The 14,334-nt window shown below is 46.6% G+C and overlaps 1 protein-coding gene across 3 annotated transcripts in view; it reads left to right on the top strand.

The window, feature by feature from the left end:
• PLEKHD1 (pleckstrin homology and coiled-coil domain containing D1) overlaps positions 1-14,334 on the top strand; it is a 31,368-nt gene that overhangs the window by 2,041 nt on the left and 14,993 nt on the right. For all 3 annotated transcript variants that reach the window (XM_052782351.1, XM_052782352.1, XM_052782350.1), the window contains 4 exons: positions 7,328-7,421; positions 8,364-8,453; positions 8,979-9,055; positions 13,947-14,038. In XM_052782351.1, the coding sequence (XP_052638311.1) occupies positions 7,328-7,421; positions 8,364-8,453; positions 8,979-9,055; positions 13,947-14,038 (353 nt within the window). The remainder of the gene's footprint in view (positions 1-7,327; positions 7,422-8,363; positions 8,454-8,978; positions 9,056-13,946; positions 14,039-14,334) is intronic.

The raw sequence follows: 14,334 nt of genomic DNA, 5'->3' as shown, positions 1-14,334 counted from the left end.
CTACCTCGGGTACTTACCTTTTGTGCGTACCTTTTTGCTGCAGTCTGCAGTGTAGGCACATCAAATCCATTTCTAAACCCAGCTTTCCCAGTTTTGCGCTGTGTAGTAACCACAGTGCTGTCTAGTCTAATAGACCTGTGAAGATGGTGTGGCCTGAAAAATAGTTAAATGTTGCTTGGGAAGCAGTTTTGTGTTTGTAGCAATCTCTGACCTGGATGCAGGTTTTATGCTGTACTCCCCCACCCACCCCATCCCTGCCCCCCAAACGATGGCCTTTTTTCACCCAGGAGAGAATTTGTGCTGATGCTCCCTACTCAGCTCCCAGACATTGATATTTAAATGAATTATGTCTGGAAACTAATTTGACTGTGTTATGGAAAAGAAGTGGACAGAATAACAGAGGGGAAGGTAATTTGCCACGGAGGAGAAATTCTTAAAAGGCTTTTTTTCTTCCTAATTAAAATTTCTTGCAGGCAAATGGCCCATCTCTGCTCTCTCTGTCATTATTTATTTGGTGCTGTTCTATTCCTAGAAGTCACCCCCATCTTCAGCAAGTGGTAAATATTTTAGTGATAGCAGGTGGGAAGAGATGGGGAGGTGACTGTGGGATGGGGTGGTGTGGAAGGTTAGCTGCAAGCATGGCAGCTGAGGGTCCTGGGGCACCAGAGACAGGTCAGTGGGAGATGAACACAGGGAATCTGTAGGGTTTGGAAGGAAGGGGTTTCTGGAGTAAAAAGGCTGGAACAGATGGAACGATAAGATTTTTTTTATCGCAGGAGAGATTTCCTTTAAAGTAAAAAATCTTGCATGTTATTAGAAGTTGGTCATTATGGGGGGATAAGGAGCAATTCATCTATTCTCCCCCTTAACCTCCATGCCCACCAAGACATGGCTGGTCAAGTGCATTATTTTATGAAAAGGAGAAGAGATGTTTCCTGCTCCAGTTAAATTAAGAGAAAGAATTGACTATTGCTAGATACAGTTGAGGATCTGATCTCTGAGCAATGTAGATTTTGTCCTGAAATCTCAGATTACTACTTTTAATCTGTTTGGTATTTACAGGTAGTAACTTTGCTGTGAAGTAATTTTGCTCTGGACAATATTACTACTCCCTGTCCCAAGGAAAGTCTTCCCAAGATATGGGAGATAAACCAGCACGCAACAGGAGGATTGATCACATCAGGCCATCAGCCATGCAGATGAGTCTGTGTGGCTGTTAAGAGATGCTTGGTACTTACTGGCTTGATCCTATTCATTTGGCTGTAGCAACAGTGCTGCTGGAGACACTGAGAGGAAAAGCAAATGTTTAAGGGAAAGATGGAGCCTGAGTGGATAATGGATCAAGGAAAAAAGTCCAGGCACGGTGTCCAGTGCTTTGGTGATTGAAATCCCAGGTTTGGGGATTTCACAGCAGTAGAGGTTATGCAGGGAGGGATAGCAGAGCCTTGTTTTAGTCAGGGCTGGCATCTGATGGCACCTGTGAAGACAGCAAGACTTGACATGAGGCAGTTGTCTGGAGCACTCTCAGTCCTTTCCCTTGCCCACACAATGGTCTGTCCTGCAGCCTAAGTATTTGTGTGCTGCCTGAGAGTGCTCAACTGACTGAGAGTGGGCTGGGTGCTTCTGGCACTGGACCAGCATGGCTGTGTTTATCTGCCAGGGCTGACGTCTGAGCGTGCTGCCTTTCAGAGCTTTATTTTGGAATGCTGTTAGCAGCATCCTAGCCCCTGTGTCTCCAAGAGAAGAAGTTCTATTCCGAAGGTGAATTTTCTTTCCTTGTAAAGTAATAGCCTTCCAAAAGAGACGCAACAGTCTTCTGAGTTTACTGGTGCTTTTGACCAGTCTAAGCTTGGGTCACTGCTGGACTGTCTTTGGAAAGTCATATTCTCGGCCCTTGATTATGGGTCCTCCTCTTCCCACCAAACTGCACCCCGTTCTTCCTTCCAGTTAACAACAAGCTATTTAGTCTCTTCCCTACTCCAAAAGTTGTACTGGTAACGGCATCAGCCTGGCATGGAGTCTGGAATAAAATGCACAAGGTATGTACCTGCCCTGGATGTGGCATGAATGGGGCACTGTAACTTTGCAGATAGGAAGTGACGCATCCTTTTTTACTGTGAGTAATCCCAGCCCCTTACAGAAATGTCAGGCTCTAACCTGACTGTCACCTTTCAGGTGAGAGACTTTGGGGCTAAGGGGAACAGTTCCAGGAGGGCATCTGCTCAGTGGTCAACGAGAAAAGCAAGGTGGAACATTAGGAGTTGAAAAGAGTAGAGAACAAACCACAAAATATGCTTATACCTCTGAGTAAATCCATCAGAGATGCCAGGGTGCTGCTGGAAGGAGGGAAACACAGCACAGTTGAGAGAGAAATTTTATCTTCTCTTGGACCAGTCCTGGCTGTGGCACTGCAAAGCATGCACATAACCTTGTTTTCCAGCAAAGTGGCTACCAACAGTCACTGGATGTGGTCACAGGACAGATGGAAAGGATGATTGTTTAGGACTGTTTTCTGCTCTAAAAAAGCTAGAAGGGAGGCAGCTGCAGAGCAGTGTGTGTGCGTGCAGCACAGGGGCAGCGGGAGCTGCTGAAGCAGCACAGGGGCTGTGAGTCAAGCAGACCGTGTGCTTCCCTCTCATCCTTGTAAACTTCCCACTTGGCTGGTTGCTGTCGGGAAGCATCACCTCTTCCCGCTCCCTGCCCAGGCGCTGCTCCAGCTGCCTGGAACCAGGGCAGGAGGCAGTCAGGAAAGCCTGGAGCTGTCAGGAGAGGAAGAGTGAGGGACAGGTACTGCAGTCTCTGAGCTGACGTGCTGATAAAGATCCTTTGCCCATCGGTTTCCTGAGCCGTCCCCAGGGAGAGAGAACTGGGCTGATGTAGTAACAGGGATTCGCTGCCTGTGCTCCTGGACTGGCGCCCAGAAAACCACCATTGGAAGGAAGGACCAGTGAGACTGCTGCAGTTTTATAATGTAAACACGTAACACAGTCCATTGTCGCTTCAAAAACTTTTACAAAGATTAGCTAATTAATCTCATTAGCCCTCTGTGACACAAAGAAAGCACTTTGTCCCCAGAGATCAGGTATCTCTACTTGTCCAGTATAGAGCTGTTGTGTCTAATTCTGGCAGATCAAGTCACTCGGATTGTTACTGTTCCTCTGCTATTCCAGTTTAGTTACACTGCGGTTTCAGTGGTTTCTTAGTGCAGGATTTAGTGACAGGACATGGGTGACCCAAGGGTGGGTGACCATATGCGAATGGCTCTTGTGCGGCATGTGGAGTGTGCATGGCTGTGCCAGGTCCGCTCACCTCTCTCACCTTTGCTGCTGCTCTCCAGGCTTTTTGAAAGCTGCTCTGTTTTTAAATCTCTTCTTTTTCTGGTTTCTTGTTTGTATTCAAAACCTTCCCCTGTCTTTCCAGCACTCCTTTTTCTTCTGCTGGCTCATCTGTGCCTAATTCAGATATGGGTTCAGTGCCTCCAGCCCCCCAGTCCTAACTGGGTGTCTCTCCCCATTGTCCCTTGGTCATCTTTTCCCTTTCTGCTCTTACTCACCTTGCTGCTGCTTCAGTCTTCAGCTTGCCCTTGAGTCTTGTAACTCTTTCTCCTCTACTCCTTCACTTCACCCCTCTTTCCATTGTGCTGCATCAGTTATCCTCGTATTGTTGTATGGAGGCTTCATCCTGAAAGTCAAAGTTAAAGTGGTCATTGCCTTCCAGGTGAGGATAGATGAGGGAATATAATCTAAGCATAAATACATTATGTCCATCAGCTAACCAGTTTTTCAATGCTTTTCCTTCATTATTTGCTGTGGGGTTTTGTTGTTACTATTTTTTAAACTCTTATTTTGTACATTTTCATTCCAAATCCCCACAGATTCTCTCCACATCTGTGAGGTCAGCGATCTAAAAGTTCATTAATCTGCCAGAGGCACATAAATTCTCAGAGAACTGTGCTATGCTTTGTTCTGGTTTTTGTTTTGGTTTTGTATTCCACTGGAGCATAATCTGTAATATGGGGATTATCAGCAGCACTGAGCAGGCAAAAAGTAAGTAACAAACTAAAGCCTGGCTTTAACTGGGGGTTAACATTTAGATTAAAAATCACACATAGCTAAAGATCAGTATCTTTACCCATCTTGCAAATGTTTCTCGAGGTTGTTCAGACTGACAAGACTGTTGGAAGCAATGAATAGACTTTCTCCATTCCATGTGGTGTGTTGGTTTTTATTCCTTATTTTCATATTTATGCCCACAGTATCTAGTTCACTCTGACCCACTGGACCAAGCACAGGCCCTTGGCCAGGCAGGATTGTTCTTTAAAGAAGTTATTTCTGTATTTATTGTGCAGATGAGGTTATATGTCCCTCTAAAAATCAAGTCCTTGTTGAACTAAGCATTAGAGACATAAAGTGAAGATGCAGCTACTCATAAGAAAGCTTTCTTATAGAGTTAATGACAAGAGGTGGGAGGAAAAATGAAACAGGAAGGCACAAGGCTGCTGCTCACAGAAATTATGTGGAGCTCGCTCTGATATCTGCCTTGGCCAGGGTCAGCTCTGAACCTGCTGCAGGGGTCATGGCTGCCTTTGCCATTAATGCAAATATATCTGAAAATACCAATCCTTTTTTCACACAAAGGTGAGACCTTGATGAATCCCCTCTACCAGTTATGTGTCCCACAGAGCTGTGCCTAACGCATCTGCTAAATGGGCCGGTGTCTCAAAGTTGTGTGAGCAGTTCAGCCCCTGCCCTTTTCTGGGATGCTCCTTCCCATCCCTGCCTACTGTCATGAGGAAACCATTCTGGTCCCTGATCTGTGACACTGGCGAGAGGTTTAGGATGGAGATTCCCATCATAGGGAAAGCAAGTTGTGCCCCATGGACAGTCCATCTCCCTGTCCATCTTAGGCACCTTTTACAATTATACAGACTGAGTATGGACAGCCCCCACAGGTGGGGTCACGCATTGCTTTCCCAGCTGAGGGGTCGTAAGATGCGGCTCCTCTGGGAGGTGCACTGGGACACAAGCTCGGGCTGGAAATGTGATGGTCCCCTGGGTGGAAGGTGAATAGTAATTGCTCCTACTCAGGTAACTTGCTGGACAGGCTGCACTGTGAATGAGCACCTTTTTGATCTGCTACTGACTAAATGACCTCAGTGCAGAAGAGTGATTTTTTGCGCTGAGTCATGCTGTTCTCCTTGGAGAGATTTTGCCAGGCTGTGGTCAGGAACAAGAGGTGAGGTTAGGCAGTCAACCATGATGATCCCAGAGTATCAAACAAGAAGACGGTGCCCTGCTGAGGAAGCAAGCTGGCTTCTTCTCCCCACCTCTGATATCAACAGGAACAGGTTTAGATGAGTGGGCAAGGAGAAGAAAAAATTCGGGGCACAATAATTGCTGCTGGTGTTTGTAAGTTCTGAAGATTTCTGGATGTAAATATGCACGTGTTCAATGACTGTCACTTTTAAACATTTTGGAGCAGGCGCACAGTAGGTCCAGAGCTGCAAGCATTCTGAAGTTTAACTTTGTTCTGTGTTCTTTAGTCCCTTCTGTGAGCCCATGGCTCATGTTTCCATGGCATGCGGCAATTTCATTTTTCTTGCCAGAGCCATGGCAGAAGAGCAAGAGATAAGGAGCTGGTCAAGTGGTAAAGCTTTCCCCTGAGTATAATAATGATAATTATTATCAATAATATATTATATTATAATGATATATATAATTTTAGTATTATAATGATAGTTCTCCGCCAGCTTTGACTTCTTTCTTTAGCTTTAGGAACCAAACTGGTACCAAATGGCTGTGACCATCTCTACTGGAGGCAGTGCCCTCTGCTTCAGGAGAGGACTGGGGTGGGATGGGCAGGTGGAGGTATTAGAATTGCTCTTGTGGATCAGACCTTTCAGCCTGTAGCCCATCGCTAACGGTGGCTTCGGAGGAAGGTGCAGGAATCCCCAGGCTGCACAACTGGAAAGTGCTGCCCAGAGAAGTGTCTTCCTGATCCCTCTCAGTGGAGGCTTTCTGTCCAGAAGCAGGAGGGTTTCCTGGGGATGTTCTCATTATTCACAGAAAGGCCTTATCCTTTCCAGATTCCTCATAAGCTCTTGTCCTCGGGACCACATGAAAGTGATTAACACAGCAGTGTTTTATGCAGTGTAAAAAGGCATTCTTTATTAATTTTCAGATTATTGCCTTTCACTTTCCTTCCAAATCCCTCTTTTCTCATCTCAGAAAATATGTACAGAATAGTGCAACATGTTTTCTTTGTCATTTACTCTTTTGAAACCTCCCTGCTAAACTTGTCCCCTTTTTTTTCACCTGCTCTTCGGCATTTTTGAGCGCTGCAGAGATTTAGACCAAATTTGAGCTAAGTCAGATATCTCTCCCCTATACATCTGCCTGCAGGGTAAATGCAACCTCAATTTTTGAAGAGAAGAGGGACTCTCCCAGGGGCATTTTGAACATCCAAATAAGCTAAGAGTGGCACTCCTTTAATCACAATTTTGAGGACACGCTCCAGTAAATTAGAGGCTTGGTTTTACAGAAGCTGTGATATTTTGTGGCTGCTAGACAGTGTTCATCAGAGCATACCTAAGGCTAACTGAGCAGAACAAGGCACATTTTAATGTGACGTATATGAGAAAAAAAAATAAATTCGATTTCCTTTGTATTTACAAAGGTCAATGACAGGAGACTTTGCCAGGAGCTCTGCTTAAAAATATCTCTAAAATTTATTTCTGCTCCGGAGTGCTCTCATAGACAATCTTTTGCCTCAAGAGTCACTTGGGGATGCTAGCCTGTGACTCTCCCTGCCATATGACTTAGCGTTACAGTGGAAACTCTTCTCTTCTGGCTTATGCTGAGATGGGAGGAAAGAGGGTGGCAGGCAGTGGATTGCAAAAATAAGCTTTTAGTTGCTCTTAGCCCATATGAGACACCCTTAAAAAAAGGAGCAGCTCTCTTCCAATAGGTTGAATCCAACACATGGGCTAGATAGACCGCGCACAGGTCAAGATGCCAAAAGGCTTTGGCTGTGCTCCTGTCTTGGACACAGACCGCTGTCCTGTTCCCCTGTGAGTAAATGGTGCTATGGTTTGCCTTCAACACTGGTGTGTGCACGCTGTGGTAAGCTGCAAGCACAACGCAGTTGAACTTGGCACTTAGTGTTGAGCACTAGCTCTTGGCTATGAGCAGAAGTGAGGCACCTCACCTTAGGCTTAGGTGGGAATAGTAAACTCTTCTGCTCAGGTAGCAGCTTTAGTTAGGTGGAGATTTTCTTGTGCTGCGAACCACGACCTCTGTTCTAGCAGAATTTATTTCCTTTCTTAAAGGTTCTTCATCATTAAGGAAAGTTTCCTGCTCTACTATGCTGAGAGTGAGAAGAAGAGTTTTGAAAGCAATAGATACTTCAATATCCACCCCAAGGTGAGCAGCATGTGCATGGGAGAGGGGGTTATTCTGTCTCGCTTCTCCTCCCTCCATGGGCCCAGCAGGTGAAGAAGAGGTAAGTCACAAACTTCTCACAGATCCAGGGAAGCCTCAAAAAAAGCAAGAATCATGTCAGTACCTCTTCAGGCTCCTTAATGATTCAGCAGGTACTTGACTTTAATTTTTTTTTTTTACCTGATAGTAGATGTATTCCCTTGTTTTCACGATCTCCTAATCAACTAATCTTGTTCAGAATACTGTTGGCAAAGCCAGTGGTGGGGCTAACAGCTTTGGTTGCTGCTTGTTCCAAACCTGTACTTGCACTCATGAGCAGTCGCAGCCAGCCCCTGCTAACCCACGTGCCCTCAGCCCCAAGCAGCAGCCTCCGTAGCTCTGCCGTCTGGAGCTCTCATGGCGGGACTCTGTGCTCTGAGTCCACTTTTATCCTCTGTAGTCACTGGAGGCTGATGAAGCCCATGTGCTTCCAAAGGTGCTGATTTCACCCAGCCTGGTTAGGGGCAGCAGGCAACCCATCTGTCCCCACACAGCATGTGTGGGGTGTTGACCTGCTGGTGGTGACTGCGATGGATCCACAATCTCCCCCATGGTACCGCACTGTGAATCTGCAACGCCTGCCCCTGTTGGGAGATCGCCTCCTCCTTGATAAAAGAGCTCGCGCTTCCGTATTCTAGCTAGCAGCCTTCCCTCCAAGACAAATGCAAGAGAGCCATCTCGACCGCCTCTCAGATACCAGTTGGAGGTCTCCTGGTGGGGGTGGGAGGCCCTCTGCTTTTCAGGAACTGTGTATATTGCCCCTCCTGGGACAGCCAAGGCAGGGCAGAGGCCCACAAGTGACCAAGGGTGAAAGTTCAGCTCCGGGTTAGTTAATAGTTATACTTGATATTGCTGACTGATTGGAGCGCTCTGGTTTATCCCCAGGGTGTCATACCCCTGGGAGGCTGCATCGTGGAACCCAAAGAAGAGCCCAACATGCCTTATGCCATAAAGATCTCTCACGAAGACTTCCATGTAAGTAGATTTCTTTCCTTCTCAAAAAAACCCCAAACCCCACAAAACATTTTATTGCTGATGACCAGAGCTGGATTGGCAGTCTTTCCCACCCCACCAAGGCATGCCTACCCTCTCTGGGCGGACTGTCTTGAGAGAGAGTGTGGCTTAGCATCCCAAGTCCTCTCAAGGCTTTGCTGCTGCTCCTGCTTTGACAACCAACAAGGAAACTTGCTCTTTCTGACAGCAGGTCTTACGATACTAGCAGACCAGTGGACAGATACTCAGGAGCCCTAGAGCTCACGTTGCCCTATCATTTTATTCCTACCATGACCGCTTGCTGTGTGCATCTCTTTCCAATGTGTGGTAGGCCTGGGACTTATTTGTTCCCACGTGATGCCTCCCGCGGAGGTGGAAGCCTGCGGTGGGCTCTCCTCTGCCATAGCTGTGCTAGCTGTGTCCAGTTCATGCCCCGAGTGCACAGAGGCACGTAAGGCACCAGCCTCTCTAACCCAGGTTTTTTTCCCCTCCCCTCCCCTCTTCTAGGGTAACATTGTTCTAGCAGCCGAATCAGAGTTTGAGCAGGCTCAGTGGCTGGAGATGCTACAGGAGTCTGGAAAAGTGTAAGCTTCTTTCTATTCCTTATTCTCTTTGATCTGCTCTGTAGACGTGTAAAGGATAAAGAGGAAGAAGCCTGACTAGAAGGACTACAGGGAGGCAGACAAGTTCCCCAAGACTATAGGGAGACCTTCACTTGCCTCCTGGACCCATCCTTTCCCTAAACGAGAATGCTCTAAAACTGACACAAAGCTTCCTGCCTTGCTGTGCAGTATGGTATGCAGTATGACTCTTTGCTAACAACCCCAGGCTGTCATCTGTCAAATGCTGATATACTGAGTGGCATCTGCTCTCCCTCTCTCTTGCCTCGGAGAGTTGGGACCTGGGACTGAACGGGAGCTCTCCTGGTCGGTTTTGTGTGGGAAGCAAGGTCCGCAGGCTTGACAAAGGTGGGGGTCAGAAAACCTCTCTACACTGCAGATGTATGAATTTGGGTTAAGGTAAGAGCAGAACAGGAAAGGCACAAAGCTGGTGAGCAGCTGTCCATGTGGCTCTACGCCCCGCTGGTGAGCTGGGACTTCGCCAGCCCGTCCCTGCTCTCCTGAGCAGTACCGGTCACGCCGAGATGTCAGTAACAGCCCTGATGTGATTGTGTGTCCGTGGGGTGTGCATCCCTTCTGCCCGGATCCTAGGGCGCTCAGGCCATGCAGCAGCAGGATTTGGCCTCTCAAGACAGTTTAATTCTGAAATGCGGAGGCAGGCTAAACCCCAGGGGAGGAGGTGTTAGCAAGGCATTTCCAGCCCACCTACAGGGTTGAGAGGGTTTGATTGCTGTATGTGTACAATATTGAGTTCACAGTCTGCTGAGAATGCCGGCGAGATTTCCAGTTTGTCAGCCACCAGCTCTGCAATCCCTCGGCACCCAGGAGCCTGACGGTGCAATGAGCAGCTGTCCCGCAAAACCACAGCAGGCTCTTCCTAATTCTCAGCAGATGCAGGAAGAGGTAACACTTAAACAGGGATTTGACTTTTGCAAGCCAGGTAGAAGCTTTCAGAGTCTGTAGAGCAGAGCCTACTGTTCAGCTGTGAGGCTTGAAGCAATGAGCACTTTGCTCTGCCCTTCCTGGCTGCATTACAATGTATGTATGTGGTCTCTTGTGACTTTAGGGACAAAAGCTGCTCTTTCAGGCAAGTTTAACTTGTAATACCAGTGTGTGCGTGCATGTGTGCATGGTAAAGGGTATCTCAGTTAATTCCAATGCTATGAGGCTGAAAATGTTCATTTGTAATTAATGGAGAACACAGTGTTAACGTGGATCAGGCCAAGCCAAGCTTTGGGCTGCTGCAGTGAGCCTGGCTTTGGTGCTGGAGCAAGCTGTTACCTCCAAGGTACTGTGTGAACTGCAACACAAAGCTGTCCATTAAAGCTTCGTGGGTGCATGAGCCCCATGGGACACAAGACCCAAGGCGGAGGTCTGTCACCCACTCAGCATGAGCAGGCTCAGCCACTGCAGAGGAGGAGGAACCCCGATTTAGGCCTTGAGTAATTTGGAGTTTTTTCTTTGATAGCACAGGTCTGCACTCGCCTTCACCAATGTTAAACATAACTATTGCCAAGGGCAATAATTTGGGGGCCAAATTCATCTTTCAGGTGTGTATGGGAGGAAAGAAACGTTGGCTGCACAGCTCAGGAGGGGTTTTCATAAGCAAGCCCTGTGCAGCTGCTTATTTCACAGAACCAGCCTTTTTTCTAGTCCTTGCTTCATTATTCCAGCACTAGTATTTAAAACAGGAGCTAGACAGTGGCTGCTATCATACAGCAGACTTCATGCACCTAGCTGAAAATCTGCCTGAGGCACCCCCTTCCCTCCCCTCTCTGCTTCTGTTCTTGCATCAGAGAAGGAGGGTGATGCAGCTCCAGTGCCGGCCTAATCAATGCTGATGATAACCTGCATGGGAGGAAAAGCACAGATTATGTGATTTATGTTAGCAGGATCAGGTTGGGAGCTAAGTAGCAGCCAGAAAGCTATGCCATGGGCCGGTAAATTGATCTGCAATGAATAGGAATGCTAAGAGGACACAGCGGAAGTCTTCTAGGCAACCTGTTTTAGTGCCCTGTTGTTCCTAGATGGAGATTGTATTGCCGGTGGCACTGCAGCACTTACAGTTTATTGTGATCATCCTACAGACTCCCTCGTTATTTAAAACCAACCAAAGAAAAAAAAAAACCCAAACAAAACCCAAACCACCACCCTCAAAAAAACCCAACTCCATAGACTGAGATTTTGTTAAATAGGGGAAAGAGGAAAAAATGAACCCAGGATGGGAAGCATCCTCTATCCTCTCTCCTTTGTTGCAATTTTGTCTGCTGTCTCTTTACATCTAGGGCTGGGTGGTGTGTGTGTGTGTGCCTGCGCAATTGCTTATTACATCCACCATCACAGTCTGCTCAGTGATGCCTTCAGCTCTTCACTCCTTTCCAAGCCTCCCGGTTTGATAGGGAAACTGCTTATTCAATGCAGAGGGGAGCTGATGGCCTCTCCACCCTTCTAACCTGTTGTGGCTTGGACTTATCACACTCGCCATATCTTGAAAGCTTTTCAGAAATGCACAAAGCCCTGACTCCCAGCCAGCCAGGCTCTTTTCCCACCCAGAGAGGCTTTTGCTGCTGCTAGTGGGGGAGAGGGGCACATGTGCACTCTCTATGTCCGTAGCAGCATTCCCTGCACTGGTTAAAAGTAGACTTGGTGGGCAACAGGGGAAAAAAACAGGTAACTTAGTACATATGTCCTGTGGACCACAAAGTGCTAAGTGTCTCCAAAAATTGGTTGTGGATGCTCCCGAGAAAAGTAAAATGCAGGCAAAGCTGGAGAGATGTTCCCAGTGCTGCAAAAGGACTGGAATAGGCAGTGTTTGAGCTGTATAGCAAATGGAGATACTATACAGCGTTGGGGTTGGTTTTTTTTCAGAATTATATTATAAAAGCACTTTCTACTTGTCCCAAGAGCCCTCCTGACCCTGTGCTTTCCAGCTCTTTAAGTATTGTAGCTTTTTCTGATGAAAACTCACTTGGTAAGAAGTACAAAATAAAAAAAGCACTTGCTGGCCCCTCAGCTAAAGTCATAGCCTGTACCTCCCCCCTGCTGCAGTTATACACCGGCACTGGTTCCAGCAGATAAAAGGAATAAAAGCTTAAATGCTACACAGTCGTATAGGTGCATCTTCTAAGTTACAGAGCAGTGGGTGTAGTAACCTTTGAGTTACAGACAGGGAAACATCTTGTTAGGCTGGGGAAGGGAGGGAGCACTGAAAAAGTGAATCTAATGAACAGACACCTTAAAGGCTACAGCCATTTTGAAACCCTCCAAATAATCATATGATAAACTCTGTCGTGCAGTGTCGTCCCCCCCCCCCCCCCCCCCCCCCCGAGCTGTTTGCTGTTGCTTTCTCTGGGATCAGGTTCATCCTGTATCAGAGAATGTTAGTGGAAAAACACATTCACGCCCACATGTTCTCACTCAAGACGAAGATGTCTACCTGTGGGCAAAACATCACCTTTTTAATTAGCATTCTAATTTCCTTTGCACTTTAGAAATATCCTAGATGCTTGTTAGCTGAAAAGAAACCCAGCTGTCTGCAAAGGGCACAAGGCAGTGCTTGGGCTGCTGGAGCTGTGAGCTGCCTGGTCCCTGGGGTGATGTGTGTTTAATATATTTGTCTGGCTTTTGTAAGAGACGAAGTACAGGTTGCCTTGAAATTGTTTTATAAGAGGTTGCCAACTTAATGGTTTCCGAAAAGCTACAATTTCAAATGGCTCACAAACAGGCCTGGTACAGGAAGGCTTACAGTTATTTAATATTAATAAGCTCCCTTAGGATTTAACAAAGATGGCAGAATTTCTGGGCAGCAATTGCTGTTCCTGTATGTGCATCGATATAAATAGATTGGGATGAATTTTATGTATGCATTTTAGGTATTTTATGTGTGTAGGTATTTTTTTCTAATGGAACATGAATAGAAGTGAGCAGCAAACTCCATTTCTGATTCTGTTTTTGATTTGTGTGTCCTTGTCCATGGTATTTAATATCTGTATTAAAGCCTACTCTGCCCCTCAACTCAATCAGTAATGGGCATCTGCTACACAGGCCTTTTTTACAGCTTAGTTTCATAATGTGTTCAAGAGACATTGAGATTCTCTGGCCAATGGTCCTACACATTGTCCTACACATAACACAAGGTACTCTTTGAATATGCCTGCTTCCTTTAACTTTCCCTACTTGGCAGCATCTTGTCTGGCTTTTGTCTCTGGTTCTTCATTGTTTTTACAGGGAGAGGCACTTAACTCACAGTGTAGGGCCAGACACCAAATCCTAGTGGCTTACAGGTTTAGCAGAGGAGGGATTGATTGGTTCCAGGATGGATGATGGATACCAGAAAGGCTGAAGATAGAAGGCTGTGGGAAAGAGTCAATAAATGGTTAATGTTTGAAGGGGAAAAGTGGCTATAGCAGCAAAATATTGGAAAGGCTGCAGAAGATGTCACTGGCAGATGGGAAGTAAGCTGAGTTAAAAGCTAAAATCTGGTTCTAAAGTCTCTTGGGATCCATTTAACGGGTTCCAGGTACATCCTGTTGCAGTTGGAGGCTGTGCATGTGCTGGGTTGGTCTGGAGAGCCCTTAAGACTAAGCTCAGTGTAGAAATCTCCAAAACACTGGAAAAAACATTTGAATAGCTGTGCAGTGTTGACGTACAGCTCCTGTATTAAAAAAAAAAATTACTGAATGTCAGGGAAATTTCTCCAATTCATTTGTGGAGAAAAATTTAGAGAATCCCTGTCCCAACTGACAAGAGTCCGTGTGTTTGAATTCCTTGGTAGATTGCTAGGCTGAGTCCCCTACCTCACTCTGTGGGACCCTTAGCTCTCTTACATTGTCTGCTTTGTGTCTGCTCTCCCTAGGACCTGGAAGAATGCCCAGCTGGGAGAAGCCATGATCGAGAGCCTGGAAGCCCAAGGACTGCAACTGGCCAAGGAGAAACAGGAGTATTTAGGTAGGAAACTCTTGCTTCCAAAACCCGTAAACCCCAAAATAGCCATTTTGCTTTTCTGGGGTTGTCAGTGTGGTCAAGCCAAACAGCTACAGGTTTTTACTGTTGACTTTTACTGGATGAAGCTTTTGAGTAGTCAGCAGCTGAAATTCAGGTTTTGAAGGGGGTCAAAACATGAAAATGTTAAGGTAGGATCTGGGTGTCTGCATGGAGCCTGAAAGGAAGAACGTGCTTCGGCCAGCATGCTGAGTCCTGCAGCTCCCGATGGTTAGACTGTACAAACATTTGCTGCCCCTGAG

The sequence above is a fragment of the Harpia harpyja genome, chromosome 3 (genome assembly GCF_026419915.1).
Source record: "Harpia harpyja isolate bHarHar1 chromosome 3, bHarHar1 primary haplotype, whole genome shotgun sequence".
Lineage (NCBI taxonomy): Eukaryota > Metazoa > Chordata > Aves > Accipitriformes > Accipitridae > Harpia > Harpia harpyja.
Note: the sequence above shows the minus strand (reverse complement) of the source record. Positions and strands in the feature narration are given on the sequence as shown.